At 35.7% G+C, this 20,318-nt stretch overlaps 1 protein-coding gene across 2 annotated transcripts in view; it reads left to right on the forward strand.

Moving 5' to 3' along the window:
* PRKG2 (protein kinase cGMP-dependent 2) overlaps nucleotides 1-20,318 on the forward strand; it is an 84,718-nt gene that overhangs the window by 13,354 nt on the left and 51,046 nt on the right. For both annotated transcript variants that reach the window (XM_036852910.1, XM_036852911.1), the window contains exons 2-5: nucleotides 7,635-7,801; nucleotides 12,194-12,307; nucleotides 13,734-13,839; nucleotides 16,920-16,983. In XM_036852910.1, the coding sequence (XP_036708805.1) occupies nucleotides 7,635-7,801; nucleotides 12,194-12,307; nucleotides 13,734-13,839; nucleotides 16,920-16,983 (451 nt within the window). The remainder of the gene's footprint in view (nucleotides 1-7,634; nucleotides 7,802-12,193; nucleotides 12,308-13,733; nucleotides 13,840-16,919; nucleotides 16,984-20,318) is intronic.

The following is a 20,318-nucleotide window of genomic DNA, read 5'->3' on the forward strand; positions in this document are numbered from 1 at the left end:
CCAACCACTGTGCCACCAGGGAAGTCCCTAAGTTCACATTTAATATAGATTGCCAAATAGTTTTCCAGAATGGCTGGACAAATATGTACCCCCCACCATCAGTGTCTGAGTATTGCTACTCTCCATCCTCACCAGCATTTAGCATTGTCAGTCGTTTTCATTTTAGCCATTCTGGTGGGTATGTTTATGTTGTGGTATCTCATTGTGGTTTTGACTTTCTTTTCCTTGATAATTAACAAGGGTGAACACTTTTTAATTTATGTGTTTTCCATTGATGTCTGCTTTCCCTCTGTAGCTTTGTAGTACAACCGTTGTCATAAATCAAGTATCTATATATGTTTAGGTGGGTTTTAGTTCTTTCTATTCAGGTCCAAAGGTCATTTTTGTGCATCCTTGTGCCAAGAGTATAGTCTCTCAATTATTTTGATTAATAATAATTTTTTTTTTTGGCCACGCCGTGCGTCTTGTGGGATCTTAGTTCCCCAACCAGGGATTGAACCCAGGCCCTCGGCAGTGAAAGCGCAGAGTCTTAACCACTGGACCGCCGGGGAATTCCCAATAATAATTCTTGATATCCATTACCTTAAGTCTTCTGGTTTTGTTATTGTTCTTCAATGTTGTGATGGCTATTCTTGGGCCTTCTTATGATTATAAGAATTTTAGAATTAGCTTCTCAATTTTCATAAAAAATTTTTTAGAATGTCGATTGAGATTTCATTGAACCTGATCAATTTGAATAGAATTGACATCATTAAAAAATTGTCTTCTCATTCATGACTCTGCTATATGCCTCCATTTATTTAGCTATTCTTTCATTTCTCTTAATATTTTGTAATATTGTTTATAGAGGTTTTACACATTTTTGTTATATATAATCTTATGTAGTTGATATTTTTGATCATTTTAAAATGATGTCATTTAAAAATCAGCATTTTCATTTTGATACTGAGATATAGAAATTTGCTTACTGACCTTGAAATCACCTAATTTTTTATTTCTTTATTGCTAATCCGATTTTCTGTTTTTTTCTTATATAAGATTTGGTATGCTATATTTTTCTAGGAAATTTTCATTTAATCTAAATTATTAAAATAGTTATTCATACTGTCCACTCATTTTTCCTATCTGTAATATCCATAGTGATGTCCCTTTTCTCATTTCCAACATTGGTAATTATTCTTTCTCCCCACCCCCCCATTTGCCATGAATTTTTCAGTTCTATTTGACTTTTCAAATAACCTATTTTGGGCTCTCTTGATCCTCTTCATTGCACTTTTTTCTTTCTGTATTATTTGTTTCTATTTTGTTATTTCCTTTTCCCTTTTTTGAGCTAAATTGCTTTTCTTTTTGTAGCTCTTTGAGATAGACACTTAGTCATTCATTTTTAATCTGTTTTCTTTTGTGATGTATCTATTTAATACTGTAAGTTTTCCTCTTAGTATTGATTTAACTGCATCCCACAAGTTTTGATAATCACATTTTTATCATTTATTTCAAAATATTATCTGACTTCCCTATGATTTAATCTTCCTTTGATCAATGAGCTGTTCAGAAATATATTACTCAGTTCTCAAACATTTGAGGATTTTCTGATTATTTTTGTTACTGATTTTGTTATTGATTTCTAGCTTAAATTTTTAGCTTCTATTGTTTTCAAAGAATATACTCTGTATTATGCAATCCTGTGAAATTTGTTAGGTTTGATTTACAGTCCCCATAAAGTCAGTTTTCTTGAAGGTTTTTCGTGTACTTGAAAAGAATGTGTATTCCGAACTGGTTGAATACAACCTTTAAAATAGCTATTAGGTCAAGAGATTAAGTAAAGTTTGATAATCAAGAGTTTAGATCTTCTACCTTCTAACTAATTTTTGTCTGCTTATTCTATTATTTCTTAGAGAGATGTTTTAAATCTCTCAAAGTGATTGTGGATTTGTCTATTTCTTCTTTTAATTTTGTCAGTTGTTTTTTTGTCAAGTTGATGGTATCTAACTAGATGGATACACATTTAGAATATATGTATTTTCCTGAACATATCAATATAAAATATTCCTCTTCATTTCTAGAAATAATGTCTTTCTTTAAAACCTACTTTCTTGTATCAAGGAGAATTTTCTCTATACAGGCATACCTTGTTTTATTGTGCTTCACTTTATTGCACTTTAAGATATTGCATTTTTTACGAATTGAAGGTTTGTGGCAACCCTATGTCCAGCAGATCTATAGGTACCCCATTTTTCTGACAGCATTTGCTCACTTCATGTCTTTGTGTCATGTTTTTGTAATTCTCACAATATTTTAAACATTTTCCACTTTTACTGTATTTGTTATGGTGATCTGTGATCAGTGATCTTTGATGTTACTACTATGACTTGCTGGAGGCTCAGACGATGGTTAGCATTTTTTAACAAAAAAGTGTTTTTTAATTAAGGTGTGTACATTGCTTTTTAGACATAATGCTATTGCACACTTAATAGTCTACAGTATAGTGTAAAAATAACTTTTATATGCCTCTGAGAAACCAAAAAATTTGTGTGACTCACTTTATTATAATATTTGCTGTATTGTTGGGATCTGGAACTGAACCCAAAATATCTCTGAGGTATGCCTGTAATTGCTGTTTACATAGTATATCTTTTTCTGCCTTTTTACTTTGAACTTTTCTATATCATTATCTTTAAGGCATATCTTTTATAAGCAACATATACTTGGTATTTTCTTTTTTATTTGTTTATTTTATCAGTCTGACAATCTGGTCTTTTAATTGGGGTATTTATTACATTTATATTTAATGTAAATACAAAATATTTGGGTTTAACGTTAACATCTTACTATTTGTTTCTTATTTGTTTCACTTCTTTGGTTTCTTTTTCTCTATTTTCTTTCCATTTTCTTGAATTAATTAAGTACATATTATTATTCCATTTTCTCTTCTAGTTAAACATTCTTTGTCTAATCTTGTAGGGGTTCCCCTAAATTGTAACATGCATCCTTAACTTGTTCAATTTCCAATATAGATTAGTGCTTTTAAATTATGTTAACTAACTCCATTTACTGACCATGCTGTTTTGGCTGTTTGTTTTCATACATTTTGTTTATCACATATTTCAAACTCTACAAGGTATTATTATTACTCTTTTATAAAGATGAGCTTCCTTTAGTCACCCACATATTTACTTTTCCCATTCTTTCTTTCTGCTAACATCTGCTAGTTTCCATCCAGGATCATCTTCCTTCTCTGTTAAGTCTGTTGCCAACGGAATAATATTTTGAAAATATATTCATTTTGCTTTCATTTTTAAAGGCTGTTTTCACTGGGTAAAGATATTGAAATAGGCACTCTGAAGCACTTTGAAGATATTCCACTGTCTTCTGGTTTCCATTATTTCTGTTGAAGAGTAAGTCAGTCCTGTTGTTGGTCATTTGAAGGTAATATGTCTGTTTTCTCCAGCTGCTTCAGAGATTTTTCTTTTTGTATTTGATTTTCAATGATTTGACTATGATGGGACTAAATTTTTTTTTATGTATATATTTTGTTTGGAGTTTATTGTCTATGGCTTGATACATTTTCATTGATTTAAGAAAATTCTTGAATATGATACCTTCATGTATTGTTTCAGGCCAATTCTTTCCCTTTCTTTGGGGGTCCAGATTACATATATGCTCAACTTCTCTATCATGCCATATATGTCTCCTATGTTTTGATTTTGTTTTTATTGTTCTATTTTCTATCCTAGATTTTCTCCAGTCTTCTATCTGGATATATTCTACCTGCCCATATTCAGTTTGTAATCATTTTCAGCTGTGTCTTATCAGATTTTAAACCCATCTATTGAGGTCCAAGCTTCAGATATTGTATGTTTCAATTCTAGAATATCTACTTGATTTTTAAAAGGGTTCATGTTCTCTGTTGACATTTTCCATTTTATCCTTGATTTTCTTAAACCTATTATAGTTGTACTAAAGTTTGTGCTTGATACATACAATTTTTTTAATCTACTGTGGGTCTGCTTCTACTGTTTTTTTTCCTCTTGGTCTTCAGTCATTTGACCTTTTCTCCTGGTATGCCTGGTAGTTTTTGATATCATGCCAGATACTCCTTATGGAAAAATTGTAGAGAAAATTTGAATCCTAGATTTTGTGAACATCCTACAGAAAAGATTCACCTTTGCTTCTCACAGGCAGTTAAGCAGGGGCAAATAATTTTAGCCAAAATAGGAATAGTTTCAAAGTTGGTTTGGGGCTCTTTTTGCCTGTTTTTTGTTAGTCTTTACTTCTAGTTTACAGCCCTTTAGATGTCCCATCTGAAATTCTGGATGTTTACCAGGATCCTCTTTCATGGTGTGTCTTGAACACTGACTTGTGTCTTCCCAACCCTTTGAGACTGCCAAAACTCTGCTTAAGGCTGCCTACAAATCAATAAATACCTTGAAGGAAAAAGCAGAGGTAAATGTCAAATTCATGTTCTCTTGTTGATCATCATTCATCAAGCTGTTGCTAAGTTGATAGGTCTCCAATGCTGTCAAACAGATTTGTAAATATATACTTTAATCAACTTTTGTACTTGTTTTGTGTGAGCAGGGGGAGTTGTGCTTATAATAGCTGGCCTATATCATAGTTATAGGAGAAGTTGCAAACTTCATACTCTTAATCACTGCTGTATGTGGCTTTGTAAACAGAAAATTCCAGACAAGAACCACTCCTCTAAGTATTTATGATTTAGTTTGGAGAAAACCTCATAGATAGAACTCTTTTCTTTCTTTTCTTTTTTTTTTTAAATAAATTTATTTATTTATTTGGCTGAGTTGGGTCTTCATTGCTGCACATGAGCTTTTCTCTAGTTGTGGCAAGTGTCGTTATGGTGTGCGGGCTTCTCATTGTGGTGGCTTCTCTTGTTGCAGAGAGACTCTAGGCATGCGGGCTTCAGTAGTTGTGGCACGTGGGCTCAGTAGTTGTGGCTCATGGGCTCAGTAGTTGTGGCTCGCAGGCTCTAGAGTGCAGGCTCAGTAGTTGTGGTGCACGGGCTTAGTTGTTCCATGGCATGTGGGATCTTCCCAGACCAGGGCTCGAACCCGTGTCCCCTGCACTGGCAGGTGGATTCTTAACCACTATGCCACCAGGGGAGTACCAAGAACTCTTTTCTAATAGAATATTACAATGTTTTTATGGACTAAACTAAGTTAAGAGGATCTGGGAACTCTTTGAGGCTATGGGCCATGCTTTACTAATTTTTATGTCTTAAGTATTTGCTTGATAAATTTGGTGAGTTGGATGGACATGAAAACGAGTACTCTAGGAGTTTAGGGTAGAACAGAAGGATTTTGTGAGTTACAGTATCCAGGCAGGGTTGAGTAGGTCATAAGGGGTTTCTTGGTAGATGTCTAATGTTTGGGTAGGTTGAGGGGAGAAGAAGCTAAATTCAAGGAGAAAACATGTGCCAAGCCTGAAGGTAAAGGTGGCAAGCATAGGAGACAGTGAGGAGACCAGTCTATCTGTAACAAAGGATTTGTGTTAGGGAGTAAGTGCTAGATGGATAGAGTGGAGGCATGTGGTGGGAAATGGGGAATACCAGATTGTGGGAAGTTGATTGTCTTCTATGGCAAAAGGGTTTTCATAATACTTCCATGGAATGTTAATAGAAATTAAGCCAAAAAAAAGAAATAAATAAAGAAGACACTGAGGTTTGGGAAACATTGGTTGAAACAGATTTGTTTACTGCAAGATTTCTTTGAACCTTTAAACTGTGCATGGTGAATTTCCAAAATTGTTTAAACTCAGCAAACTTTTGATTATAAAGGAACAGTGATTCTTGGAACATATTTTGGGAAATTGGGATATGTGGGCATTGAGGAAACTCTTGCTGGAATGTTACACTAGCATGAAAGACTCGTGAAATCTGGAACTTTTATGATATTGTTCACAGTTCTACCCTTGAGAAGAATATCTTGCAAAAGTATTTTTTTGGTATATCTTAATTGAATGAATTGTTGGTTTTGGTGGATGAAGGAAGAATGAGATCAGGGTGAAGTCAAGATGAATTTACCAATGTGAATCTGATAGTGTGGTATAGGATGGACTGCAGGGGGAAGAGGCTAGAAGCTGAAAAACCAAAAAGGAAGCTGTTAAAATTATCCAGACCTAAGATTTTTTCTTGGATGTGGTGACCCTTGAAAATGGAAACTAAAATGGATAACAGTGATATTTTGTAAAGAGAATTGACAAGACATAGTGATAGATTAAATGAAGGAGGAAGGAAGTTCTCAAGGAACCCGGAGAGTTCAGATGGCTCTGAGGTTGACGGAGTAGGGAAGAAGGAATTTCTGTACAAGACTTTGTTTTGTTTCCTTCATGAAGCCTAATGATTTGATAGATAGGATCATAAAGTATCTAATGCCTTGAACTTTTACCTTGTGTTTGAGAACTTTCTTTTTTTTTTTTTTTTTTAATTTAGCCACGCCACCTGGCTTGTGGGATCTCAGTTCCCCGACCAGAGGTCGAACCCAGACCCCAACAGTGAAAGCGCCGAGTACTGAGTCCTAACCACTGGACCACCAGGGAATTCCCTTGAACACTTTCTGTGTAGAAAAGATCACAAGTTTTTAAACAGCAAAGCTATGTACGGGAGAGAGTTTGAATGAAAAATATAGGAAAATACCCATATTTTAAAAGAATCACACTGAATTTGAATGAAAGCAAATATATTGCGCAAAGATTCTGACTTAGGCAACTTTTCTTCCAGCTCGTAATTCTATGATATTTACATATAAAGTATGCTAATTAGAACATTAGAAATTTAAGGTGATGCAGATTAGGCCATTATTTTGAGCTACTTCTTTTCCAGAAGAAACTGAAGTGTTCTAGGATTACCAACAAGTGGGCTTCTGATTTGGGGAATGAATAGGCTGGGAGGTTGGAAATGTAGGTTCTGTCTAGTCTAGACATACTAAGAGTCAAAACACAGGCAAACCTGAACTATCACCATCACCCTCTATGTCTGATCAAACCTTATGAGTCCCAAGGGAGCCGACTTCTCCACGTCAGAAGAAGCAACAGTTGGAATGGTAGCAGCACAGACTTTGGACTCACAGACTTAGATTTAAATACTAGGGGAGAATAAGTTGCTTCTTAGCTTTTAGTCTACTTATCTATAAAGTCGGAATAGTCATTATCTCACAGGATAATAGTGAGGATTAAATAAGATATAAAATGACTAGCACCGTAGGAATTAGGCACGCGTGTATACATCAGTGAATGAATACTGTGTTACAGTCCCTTAGATACACCTTCTACCTACCAACCAGACTGGCTTCCCATCTAAAAGTCATAAGTCCATTAGTATTGCATCTAGGGACCTTGAAGGATGCTACCTTTGTGATGATGGCAATTAGGAGTGATGATAAAATTGATTTAATAATGATTACCAGAAAAAAAAATTCAAAAATGTTTTCAAAGGATTTCTAAGCAAAGTAGGGTAGTTCTAAGGGTCAGGTGCTGGTGGGGCTAGAAAAAAATTTTTTCCTTGCTGGAAAAGTTGTAAATACATAGGTAGTAATATCAAGAATAAAAATGAAGTGACTCGAAAGAGCGAATCATGGTTTTCACTAATTGTAACTAACATCTTCCTTCCATTATACCAGTGAGAAGAAGCTCATTACAGATGCCCTTAATAAAAATCAATTTCTGAAGAGACTGGATCCTCAGCAGATCAAAGACATGGTGGAATGCATGTATGGGAGAAACTACCAGCAAGGGAGTTACATTATTAAGCAAGGAGAACCAGGAAATCATATCTTTGTACTGGCAGGTGGGCTTCACAGATTTTTCCAGTCACCATATAATAAATATTTGCCTATAGTTTAACGATTTTTTGCAAACATTTATAAAAATGCAAAATTGGTTGCTCTATTTGTAGAAAACATAACAGATTGAGCTCATGAAATAGCAACCTTGTTGATCTAATCATCGTGTTGCTAATACTTAATATTTACAGAATGCTTTCTATATGTCCAGCATCCTACTGAGTACTTAATAGAAAGATCTCATTTCAACTCACCGACTCTGTTAGGCAAGTGCTACTGTCTTCATGTTATTATGTGGACTGTGTCACAGAGAGGTTAAGTAACTTACCCAAGGCCACACAGCTCATTAGTGGTGGAGGTAGAATGCAAATTTAAACAATCTGATTAGAGAGTCCATACTTTTAATCACAGTGCCACTCACTCAGCATATACAAGAAGGTGTTTCAGAGTATTCAAAACACTGCTGCTTGTGTTGACCTTTTTACATTGTTGTACCATGGAAAAGAAAACAATTATTTTTGTGACTTTGTAAAATATTTTCATTATATACCAATGATTTCAAAAGACAATTTAGGTACAATTAACCAACAGATAAGTCAAATGGAATGCCTTAAGGTTAAAGCTGGTGTTTTTAGAACCATTTAAATGTCTTCCTCCATACACGATCCCTTGAACATGCTTCCATGCTGGGTAGATTATAATGGTTAGATAGGAAAAGGATTTATTTCTCAAATGCTTATCAAACGCATAAATCTTATACTGGAATTCAACAATTTTTTTTTAGATACAGAAGCAAGAAATTATCTGAACAGGGCTTACGGTTATTGAATGCCCTGTCAAATTCTGAATTGCCCCCAATTTTTGAGTTTTAGGGAAAAAAGTTAACTGGCTTGCCCAGAGGTAGTGGTAACCTGGGATGTGCTGTGGCCTTTTATTTTGCACTGTAGGTCCTGACGATCTAAGCAATGCTTTATAAACTTTATAATTTTTTACTGATGGCCAACTATGGTCAAAGCCCAGTACTGAGTTCTGAGAGAGACACGGGTGAATAAGACATGATTCCATGGCAGGTTATATTCTGCTAAGTGGCCTGCAACTTTAGACAAATCCTTGTATAGAAAGGAGGGGTAAAAAGAATCACAGGAACCAAGAAACAAAGTTAAGCAATGCTTTTGCTTTTATGATTCTTGTTTCCTTGAGGCCTTAGGTGTGGAGCAGAAGTTGCCTATCCAAACAAATTAATACACCTCTATTGACAGTGTATAAAAGATTGTTTTCTCTATTTTGATTCTTTAAACATGCCAGTTGCATAATTATTAGTGTATTATTTGCCATATACGGTCTTTGTAGACGGCCTTAAAACTATAGTCATCCTCAAGTAATTGTTCTCCCCAAGAAGTGAATTACAGTCTTAATTTAGCCAGCCTTCAAGTTTTAGGAACAGGTGACCCAGAGCAATTTCCCCCTCTTTCAACTTTTCTCTTGGCTCTTTCACTTCTACTTTAGCAACACTAGAACATTCTGGCAAGAGAAGAAGATAGGGCATTAAGTCAACCAATATTTAGGAAACCTGCAAGGAAGGATGAGAAACTCATGCCAGCTCATCTTGTTCTTTGCTAGCAACTCTGATGAAAGGCTTGGGGAGAGAAGGGTTTGAACAGAAGTCAGTATCAATATAGTTATTGAAGTCAGGGCTATAGCACACATGGAAATGAAAATTGGACGCTTTCTTATTTGAATTAATTATGATGTTATCTAAGAATTGATTTGTGTGATTTAATTGATCGAGCAAATTAGTTTGTTAATTCAAAATCTCCCCTTTATAAAATATAGCAAGAATAGCAAATAGTAAAAGCATATTTAGCTTAAACTTTTGGTATTCCATATAATTGTTCAGTGTTGCTCAAGTCCCATGTGCCATAACGAATTAGAAAAAAACTTGAAATGCATAAAGTTCCATGATACTAACTCAACAGTGCAGCTAAGTAGTTTTGATGGGATAGAATTTAGTTATAATGAGAAATTATTAAATTGCATAACTAATATATAAGATTCGGAGCCAAAACAGAATTTCTTTCTTACTAGAATATAAGTTCTAACAGGATAAATATCTTTTCTGTTTTGTCTACCCTGTCTCTCTTTCACCTGGGCTAGTTCCTGGCACGGCATAGGTATTCATATCAGATGCATTGAATGAGTGGGTGGACAGAGATGACCCAGAGCTACTTAGTGGTGAATTAGGAGAAGGAAAGACCAGTTCTTCAAGGGAAAGAGAAATAACCCCACCATTTTCTTCCTCTAAGAATAGGTCTTTTTTGCAAATGCTTTTGATTAGCTAAGGTTTTATTTGCATTAGTTTGAAGGAAAAAGAGAAGAGAATTGCCAGGGCAGAAGCATGGTGAGGAAGTTGCCTCTCCCTTCCCCCAAACTCTGCTTAGCCAAAGATTGGTGTCAAGCACTCTTCTTTTTTCTTTTTTATGACTTTAATTTTTAGAGCAGTTTTAGGTTTACAGCAAAATTGATAGGGAGGAACAGAGATTTCCCATATACCCCTGCCCCCCCACATCCACAGCCTCTCCTGTTATCAGCGTTACTCACCAGCAAGGTACAGGTTTTCTTAAACCAAGGATGAACCTACATTGACACATCGTAATCACTCAACGTCCATACTTGGTACTGCACAGTCTCTAGGTTGCGACAAGTGTATAATGACATATATCCATCATTAGAATATCAAGCAGAGTATTTTCACTGCCCTAAAAATCCTCTGTGCTCTGCCTGTTCATCTCCTCCCCAACTGCTGGCAACCACTAATCTTTTAATTTTCTCCATCGTTTTCCCTTTTCCAGAATGTTACATACTTGGAATCATATAGTATTTAGCCTTTCCAGATTGGCTTCTTTCACTTAGTAATATGTATTTAAGATTCCTCCATGTCTTTTCATGGCTTAGTATCTCATTTCTTTTTAGCACTGAGTAGTATTTCATGGTCTGGTTGTATCACAGTTTATCCATCTACCCACTGAAGGACATCTTGGTAATTTCCAAGTTTTGACAATTATGAATAAAACTGCTATAAACATCTGTGTGCAGGTTTTTGTGTAGACCTAAGTTTTCAGCACCTTTGGATAAATACTAAAGAGCACAATTGCTGGATTGTATGGTAAGGGTATGTTTAATTTTGTAAGAAACCACCAAACTGTGTTCCAAATTGGCTGTACCATTGAGCATTCCCACCAGCAATGTATGAGATTCCTGTTACTCCACATCTTCTCCACCATGCGGTGTTGTCAGTGTTCCAGATTTTGGTCATACTGTTAGGTGTGTAGTAGTATCTCGTTGTTCTAATTTGCATTTCCCTGATAAATGTGATGTGGAGCATCTTTTCACATGCTTATTTGCCATCTGTATATCTTCTTTGGTGAGCCTCTGTTAAAGTCTTTGGCCATTTTTTAATTAGGTTGTTTTCTTACTGATGAGCTTTAAGAGCTCTTTGTGTATTTTGTAAAACAGTTCTTTATCAGATGTGTCTTTTGCAAAAATATTTTCTCTCAGTCTGTGGCTTGTCTTTTAATTCTCTTCTTAGTGACTTCATTTATTAATGCATTTCAATGAATGAGGGGTTAGGCAACAAGCAAGGCATGGTGAAGTAACGTACCCAAGGTCACATGGCCAAAGACTAGTCAGAGCCAGGCAGCCTGACTCCGGGGCCAGCATACTTCTCAGTTATGACGAGTTAGTCCTTCCGCCAGTGTGAACACCTGTGCTGTGTTTTCAAGACATACAGCGATTGTTGTGTTCCTTGTGCAAGAGAAGTAGTTTCATGTGCTACATTTTTCATGGGGTAGCATGAATTTTAAATGAAACACTTGCCATCCACTGCTTCAGGAAAGAGCTTTGTAACAATCATAATAATAATAATATGGGACTTTGTTTTTGTTTTTTGTGGGGTTTTTTTGGCTGCACTGCACAGCAGGCGGGATGTTAGTTCCCCGACCAGGGATAGGACCTGTGCCCGCCTGCAGTGGAAGCGCAGAATCCTAATCACTGGACTGCCAGGGAATTCCCAACAGCTAACACTTACATGGCATCTACTATGTGCTAGCCATGGATCTGTGATCCTTACCTATAGTAACTTATTTACTTCTCACAACTGTATGAAGTAAATATTATTAATATTATCCCCATTATTGATGAGGAACCCAGGCTGAGTGGGTAACTCTTCAGGCTAATCAGCTAATAGAGAGGCTTCAGTCTGCATTCTTAACCACTTTATTGTAATGAGAATCATAAGATATCTTACCTGTATGCTTTGTATACCTTCTGATTGTTTTTTTTAACTTATGGAATCCAGGTGGATTTTGATTACTTGTGTTTTCTTATATTCTACTTGATAGAGGGTCGACTAGAGGTGTTCCAAGGGGAGAAATGGCTATCATCCATTCCTATGTGGACGACGTTTGGGGAACTAGCCATTTTATACAACTGTACAAGAACTGCCTCTGTGAAAGGTAACAGGAGATGAAATGCTGTATTTTTAAAATTGTTACATAACGTTAAAGATAACCTAAGACACTCTTGCATCCTGAGTCTTTTTGTCTGCCATTGTGCCCCATATGCTCTTATTAATAGAAAGGCTATGCTTATAAAAGGATTTATATTGAAGCCCTTGTCTAAATGATTCAAGCTTAAAAAGACCTTTCCGTCAGATACCTGTATATAACATATGAATACGGCTTTAAACAGAATTGATTCCAGTATTTGCTGTCGTTGCCACTTCAATTTTTTATTATGTAGGCATTTGCCTTTGGCTCATCCAGCATGTTTGCTTTCTATTCTCCATGAGGTTCTGACCATATTACAAACCAGAAAATTTAATTAAACCAATAAAAGTGTATAAATATCAAAAAGGATATGAATTAATTAATGAGAGTTTTCATGAGTGACTTTTGGGATTAGTTCAATTGCTTCTCCTTAGGGTTCTTGTTTTTATCGACTTTATTCATGGTAATATCGGGTTTTCTTCTGAATTACTCAGATGTGGTGTTTCTCAGAGTTTGGGATGAGGTTATATGTGTGTCAGCATTGTTGCAGTATTTGATAAAAATGCAGATTCTGAGGCTCCACTCCAAATAATCTCTGACAATGGGGCCCAGGGATCTCTATTTTTAACAAGAATGTCAAAATAATTCTAATTCACTCTGAAGTTTAGTAAACCAGAGATTTTGATTTTGATCTCTTCTGTAGGCTCTCATCACTCCTTTAAAAAATATCTTACTACCATAATTTCATACAGATTTTTTAGAGCTGCTACTTCTGTTCTTCTTCCTTTTTAGATTTTATTCTTGATTTTAATGTCTTTCCTATGAAAAGGTTGTCCCAAAAACTGTCTTGCATAATCTCTTTGAAAATGATTTTATATATTTTATGTAAAAGTAACCATAGAGATTCTTAAAATATATTGGCTCCCGTTAGCAACAGTGTCTAAACAACATAAAAAGACATAAAAACAGACTCACACGCAGAGATCTTTAACTTTCAATTATCTGCTTGTGAATTCTTCACTCTCTGGATTAGCTACAGGCTGGCTGGCTTTCTTTTGTATCACAGCACAAATCTAAAATACCTCCTGATGATGTAGTGTGTAATTAGGGATTGCAAACTAATTTTAATATCATCCTAAGCAAAACATAATTAGAATGGAAATCTTTTGCTGCTCACTTTCAAATCATCATTTATTTCAAAGCCAAAAATGATTTTGTAAAATTACCTACTCTTTACATCACTACTTCCTTCCATTTGCATGCTTAAATAATGCATTGTCCAAGAAATATCATTTTATGAGAGTACATGAAAAATTTATTGATTAACATGTTGGAATGTTTTCTTAATCTAAGAGCTAAATGATATTTTATTATTTTCTTGATTTTTCTAAAGCTATTACCAATGTTAAAACATGGGCACTAGATCGAGAGGTGTTCCAGAATATAATGAGAAGGACAGCTCAAGCTAGAGATGAACAGTACAGAAACTTCCTCAGAAGGTAAGAATAACACGTTGGTGGCAGAAAGAGCAGAAGGTGGTGTAGCCATATTGTGGATATGTTGGTTTTATCAGAGTAATTATTTTACTACAGTCTTTCTTACTTAAACATTTTCCATATGATTAAGCCAAAGGAACAAAAGTATTCTCTTGCAGTAAATGCCACTATATATATGAAGAATTATGTTTCATTCCCATTAGCCTTGTTCACTGATTTATTTCTTTTGCTAATTTTGCCCTTGTGTTGATGGAGTCATTACACATAGTATAGAATAATGTGCATAACATCCTAAAATATTCACTTGGGTGGCTCAGTTGACTTTGAAAGATGTCCTATAATTTGGAAGTAGATAACAAAAGATAATAATGCTTTGCTTAGAATAATATTAAAATAAATTATTTTACTATCCTTACTTGCTTTACCTGAGACATTTTTTCTCATTGGCATAGCCACACCATCTTCCAAATTACTATTATTTGCAGCAAATTAGCTTGCCAAAAATGTTATTATGCTTGCTATCATGACATGGATCCTTGGAACATACACATTTTGTCAACTGTTCTGAACCCCCAACAACTTGGACGCATCAAATTACAGAGAAACAAGTACCTATGTAACTGAAAAGGTCAGCTACACATTAAAAACATTTTTTTTGGAAAGTATAAGTTCCTTATTTAAACTATTTCTGTGTCTTTTGTGGGAGATTTGACAGTCTCTGAAACTGCAATACATACTGTAATGAAATGTAACCTTTGATAAGTGGTAATAACAATAAAATATCCTGTGGTTTCCAAAAATAAATTCTAAGTTCTTTTTAAGTATAGTGACTTTATCTTGCATAACTAGCCACAAAGTCAATGATTTTAGGGCTGCGCCGTGCCTAGCATATAGTGAGGACTCAGTGAATATTGAATGAAGGCATTGTTAATCAGTAGAACATTGCAGGCATTGAGGTTTTTCATATGGACTCTTGCTGATTTACTTTCTCGGAAACAATAATGACTCCTGGAAGAGAGCTGCAGTAATGACAAGAAGGTGCCTTACCTATATGACAATCAGTGCCTTAGCCATCATGTTGTGGGGTCTACCTGAGTATAGGTAATCTCAAAATCCAGCAACTGAGCTATGCAGGTCAGTATTTAAAGCTAATAAACTGCACTTATGCAAGGGCCAAAAAAGGATGCATAAATAAACCGGTGCCCATGGGTTGCATCATGTCTGAGATAAAACCTGAGCCACTAGGTTCTCCCTTGGAGTCTAGTGAGTTCTGCCTTAGTGGAGGGAGCTCAAAGAATTTACTAGTACAGGTTCCTTCCCTCCTTTTCTTCTTTTTGTTATCTCATTCATGCATTCGTTCAATGAGTACTTATTGCCAGGCATAAACATTGTGGATTCAGTGGTGAACAAGATAAACCTGATCTCTGCCTTCATAGAGGGGAGACAGAAAAAAGATTTTTTCTCATATCAATTTCCTCACCAATCCCCAAAGGTGATAGGCTTACAGGAGAGAATTTTCACTAACGCTACAGCGCCCAGTTTGGACCCGAAGTAGAACTTTCATGAAGGGCATGTGTTAGTCAATTAAACCAAAGGAATAACAAGTATTCCCTTTTCTTCTATGTGCCACTATATAGAAAAAAGTTCTGGTTAACCCTTTTACGTTTTCATCCATAAGGAGACATATTAGAGAAATACATTTCTCTTTGTTTCATAATATACAGTAAGCTCTTTTCCATTTACATCTTTTTATCATGAAGTATCTGACATGTATCAAATGATACATAGTACATATGTAAGTTATAATAACATAATAACAAAGTGAGCCCCATCAAGCTACGGCCCAGCCTAAGTAGAAAGTTAGCAATGTTGTTGCCATTCTCATTTGCTCCCCTATGTCATTTTCTAGCCTTCCTTGGGGTACCTCCTCTCCTTGGAGTAGTCTGTATTCTGAAGTTTGGTAATCGTAACCTTGCTATTCTTTATTATTTTGCCTGTAGCTTGGTTTAGCCTATTTTTGAACTTTACAAAATTGGTGTTATTTTTGCAAGTCAGTTTTTTCACTCAATACATTTTTTTAAGGTTCATCTACTTGGTTAGTGCAGTCATTTCTCCTGTTGTAGAGTTCTGTTATCTGACTCGACCACAGTTCATTTATCTGCTCTCCCATTGGGCATGTTCCAGTGTTTTGCAATTACAAATGATTCAGATGCAGACATTCTTAGACCCAGCTCCTGGCTACATGCCTCCTGGTGCATGTGTTCAAGAATGAGTCTAGAGCTCTCTTTTCAAAACTCAGATCCAATCATGTATTTATGGAAGAGCATCATTTTTTCCTTAAGGGTGTCAAATTTTAGATGGTAAGAAAGAAGTATCTATCTTATAGAAATTATTTCAACAGTCCTGAGTGAAAATGGGTAAAGTAGAAATTTCTCTAAAAGAACAATTTAATCATACTGATGGGTTAATCATACTGAGTGGAATTTTTTGATTTTTTTCAAACAATTTCAGTATTCTATCATTCTCTGTATATTATTATTATCTGTAAAAATGTTCCTATTACATGCCTCTGGCTACCATTAATTTTAAAAGACAGTACAATATGACTAATAATCAAGATCATTTCCATGCTAATTCCTACATTCCCTCCTGGATTCAGTCTTTACTTAATTACAAGGATTTAGATGAAAATCTGATTCTCCTCTGGAAGCAGAGGTCCTCATCCATGCTAATAAAAGAGATATTGAGATGTGGAACACATTTCTGGATGTGATTCACTTCGAAAGCCAACAACAAATGTAATTTTTTTTTCTCCAAAGAAACAAAATTTGATTTTTTTCCTTTCATGGGGTCTTACTATTTGTATTTATTTACCTGTGATAAATGTCTGCTGTTATATGTGATTATATAATTTCATTGTATCTGAAATTCAGTTATTTATGTGTGATATATTTGGAGGTTTACTTTGGAAAAATTAAAGTGCATTATATTTTTTAAATGCATGCATAAATCTATGTAGAGGTGTATATTTATAGTTTAATTCAGGATGATAATTAAATAAAGGTTTCTTTTTAATTTTGCAGCGTATCCTTGCTGAAGAATTTACCTGAAGATAAATTAACTAAGATCATTGACTGTTTGGAAGTGGTAAGAAATTTTAAAGTAAAAACTATATTTCATTAAAAGATTATATAATCTAGTCATTATTAGCACTGTAAATGATTAAAAAGGAAAAGATGGTGATCACCAGTCCACAGAGGCCGGGAGCCTTTTTCTATTGTGAAAACTCACACTGAATTAAGGGGCTGGGGTGGGGTTCGGGCACTCTTCTGAAATATATAGAAGAAAATTGGATTTGCATGTGTAAAGTGACATTTGATTTACATATTTTAATCTTTTTAGTATATTTTATAAAACTAATCTGCCTCACTCAAGAGGCATTTGATTTTCTGCAATTAACATCACAATCCCTTACAGAGTTTTCGTAGTATGAAGGAGTCAGTGATGCATAATTAGGTCATGGAGTAGAGAAAGGGTATATTGGGACTTTCGTGAACAGGCTTCTGAATCAAGCTATGAAACACTCCATACTTGAAAACTCTAGGCTATGAAAAGACATTAAAACAAACAAACAAACAAAAAAAAACCCTGTACTTAAGAAGCACTTTACCTATTTTAACATCTAGGGGAAAATGGCGTATTGGAACGTGTTCAAAAATTCATATTAGGCATCATGCATATGGTTGGTTCTTGTCCAAGACTAGTCAAGTCTTTTTGTGAATAATGCTTTTATGACATGTACCTTGGATTCCAATAATATGCATTATATGAAAACCTCTTCAGAGATTAATATTCAAAGTAAATAACCTCTGTCTAACTTTTTTTTGGTGTGTGTGGGTCAATTTCATTGAAACCAAATTGCTTTTCGGGAACTTAAAGGAGGTAAGGAATAGTAAAGGAGTCAGATGTAGACTTTAAGATTTTGTAAAGCTATTCTCAGTGGGAGACAAAAAATACCCTGCAAGACTGATTGTTGACAGATTCATGCCTCTGTCAATCTCAATATACAATGTAAACTAATACCTGTTGAGAAGGGAGCACCAACCATTTTATCCTTAAGTGTAAGTGACACCAGTAATGTTTCCATTTACAATTCATGGAACCCATCCAGCAGTTTATCAAGGACAGGCCATGATGACACAGTGCCTGGCCTTGTGTCTCCAGAGCGTTCAGATATGAAGTCATTTTCAAGAGGACTGCTTGCCCTGCATCTCTTGGGATTTTCTCAGTGTAACATAACCCAATCACAGATGTTACAAATTAATAATTCATCCTAATTTCTGAGTGTTTTTTTTAAAGCTGGAGAGGCCCTATATTTTTTTGTTAACCGAGGAAATCTGTTTTTAATATAACACTAATAGAGTAGACTCACCAGAGGGGAATTCCATGCTGACAGAAAATATTAAAATTTAGTATCATTAAAAATAAATGGTAAATTAGACATATTTATAGTACCCACAGGCAATAGCTACAGAATATATAGATGGGGGCTCCAACCTAGTATTAATTAACGCACAATTTGAATTTGAAAGTCTCATCTTTTAAACCACCCTAGAAGGCTTTATTATATATTAGCATTTGCAGACAGCAGCGTGGTTTATAAAGGGCTCTTTATTCATACCTGGCAAACAAATGTGTCTCTGTAATGTGTGAAAATTCACAAATTCGAAAGTGATTAACAAGGGAGTAATGGGATCTATTTAGCGCCTAAGAAAAGCACATAATTTACCAGCATAGCTTGGACTAATGACCCATCAACCAGGTCCTGACCACAGCCAATCACTAATGCATTGGAGTTATGACAGAGCACCTGCTGAGCTCCAGGGCCAGCTGTCCCACAAACTGGCTCCATAATCTTTGAGAAAAACAGGCTGAATCTGGCATGCTATTTAGGAGTTGATTTTGGGTGGTTTTAAGTTTTTGTGCAGGGGGCGGGGAGGGAGTATCAGAATTTCCCATCACCAAGCAGGTGGTCTGATGTGTTTGTTAAGACTTGTTTGTTGAAGTCCTAGACCACATGGCCCGAATGTGCAGTGTTCCAACAGCATTTCTTGCTTTAGCATAAATCACCCAAAGTGTTCAGTTCTGGAGGCAGACATTGCCTTTAAACCTCTTCTCGTGGTCTAATGGGAAAAAGAGGGTGGGAAAAGTAGCAACATATTCACTGGTGCACTTTAAGAGTTAACTAATGAACACCCTAAAGCATAACACAGATTCCAAATGCAGTGTGACTATTAATGATAATGAAAATGACAATGTGACTTCTGTACCTGGCAGTTGTGTAGTACGGAAGACAAGAGTGGGAAGAGTTTCTGTTTCCACTCTCAGTGAGAGATCCAGGAAGCCTGGGATTTGACTGTGTGGTGGATAGAAAAGTTACCGAACTCTTTGTTACAAAGATTTGGTATTTGACCCAGTGACCCTCTGCACTGCCACTCTGACATGGCATCTTTCATGAAACTGGAGCTCTAGTGGGAGTGGGGCTGGGGTGGGGAATGTGAAATGTCCTTGTCCTTAATCAGATCACCAATGATGCTGCTTAAAAGGCAGATTCCCAGGTACTACCTCACACTTACTGAATCAGAAACTCTGGGGTAGGGACCCGGAAATCCACATTTTAACATTTTAACAATACGATTCTTAAAGTTTAAAGTTATGAATTGAATACATATATTTAGGGTTTGCCATAGTCTGCCTCTTTAGTCACAAGTTTTCCATTTTTCATCATTTTTTGAAAGTCTAGTCTTCCTTTCTTATAGTTCCTGCTAACACTTGCAGAAGCCAGAGGGTTTTTCTCATTTTAATGGTTACATCTAGAACCATAAAAAAGTTGAGATAATTGTGGATTTTGCCAGTTTATGGACCTGTTCATTAAACGGGGGGGCAGCTAGGTGTCCTAGAAAGTTATCTAATCCAAAGTGTGGAGATTAGGGTTTATGGTCAAGCCTCTGTCCCTCGCAGCTGTCAGTTAATTGTGGGGGGCATCATCTCGTCTATAAAATAAGAGGGTGCTGGCTCACATCTCTGCGGGCTGTCTCAGTGTTTCAGTTACAAAATTCTATACAGTTGGCTCACCCAAATGGAGGAATTTCTGTTGATTTTCATTATTTAGGCTCCGGTTCTTTAGAAATAAGCAATCAGATACTAAATTATGCTGGAATGGTTGATAGGGTCCACCTGATCCAGGTGTGTTTGCTTTAAAATTTCTAAGGTGTTTTAACTACTGTACTTGGACAAACAAAAATGGCTGGTAACAAACCCCAATAAATGTATACAGTTTTTTAAACAATCAACTTAGGGACATGGTCACATGATGCAGGGTTTGTGTGTGTGTGTGTGTGTGTGTGTGTGTGTGATCATACATCTGACTGTGTTTCATCAATTCTTCTTTGTGATGAAGATTTCTAGCCACACACTAAAGA

Source organism: Balaenoptera musculus, chromosome 5 (assembly GCF_009873245.2).
Source record: "Balaenoptera musculus isolate JJ_BM4_2016_0621 chromosome 5, mBalMus1.pri.v3, whole genome shotgun sequence".
Classification (NCBI taxonomy): Eukaryota; Metazoa; Chordata; class Mammalia; order Artiodactyla; family Balaenopteridae; genus Balaenoptera; species Balaenoptera musculus.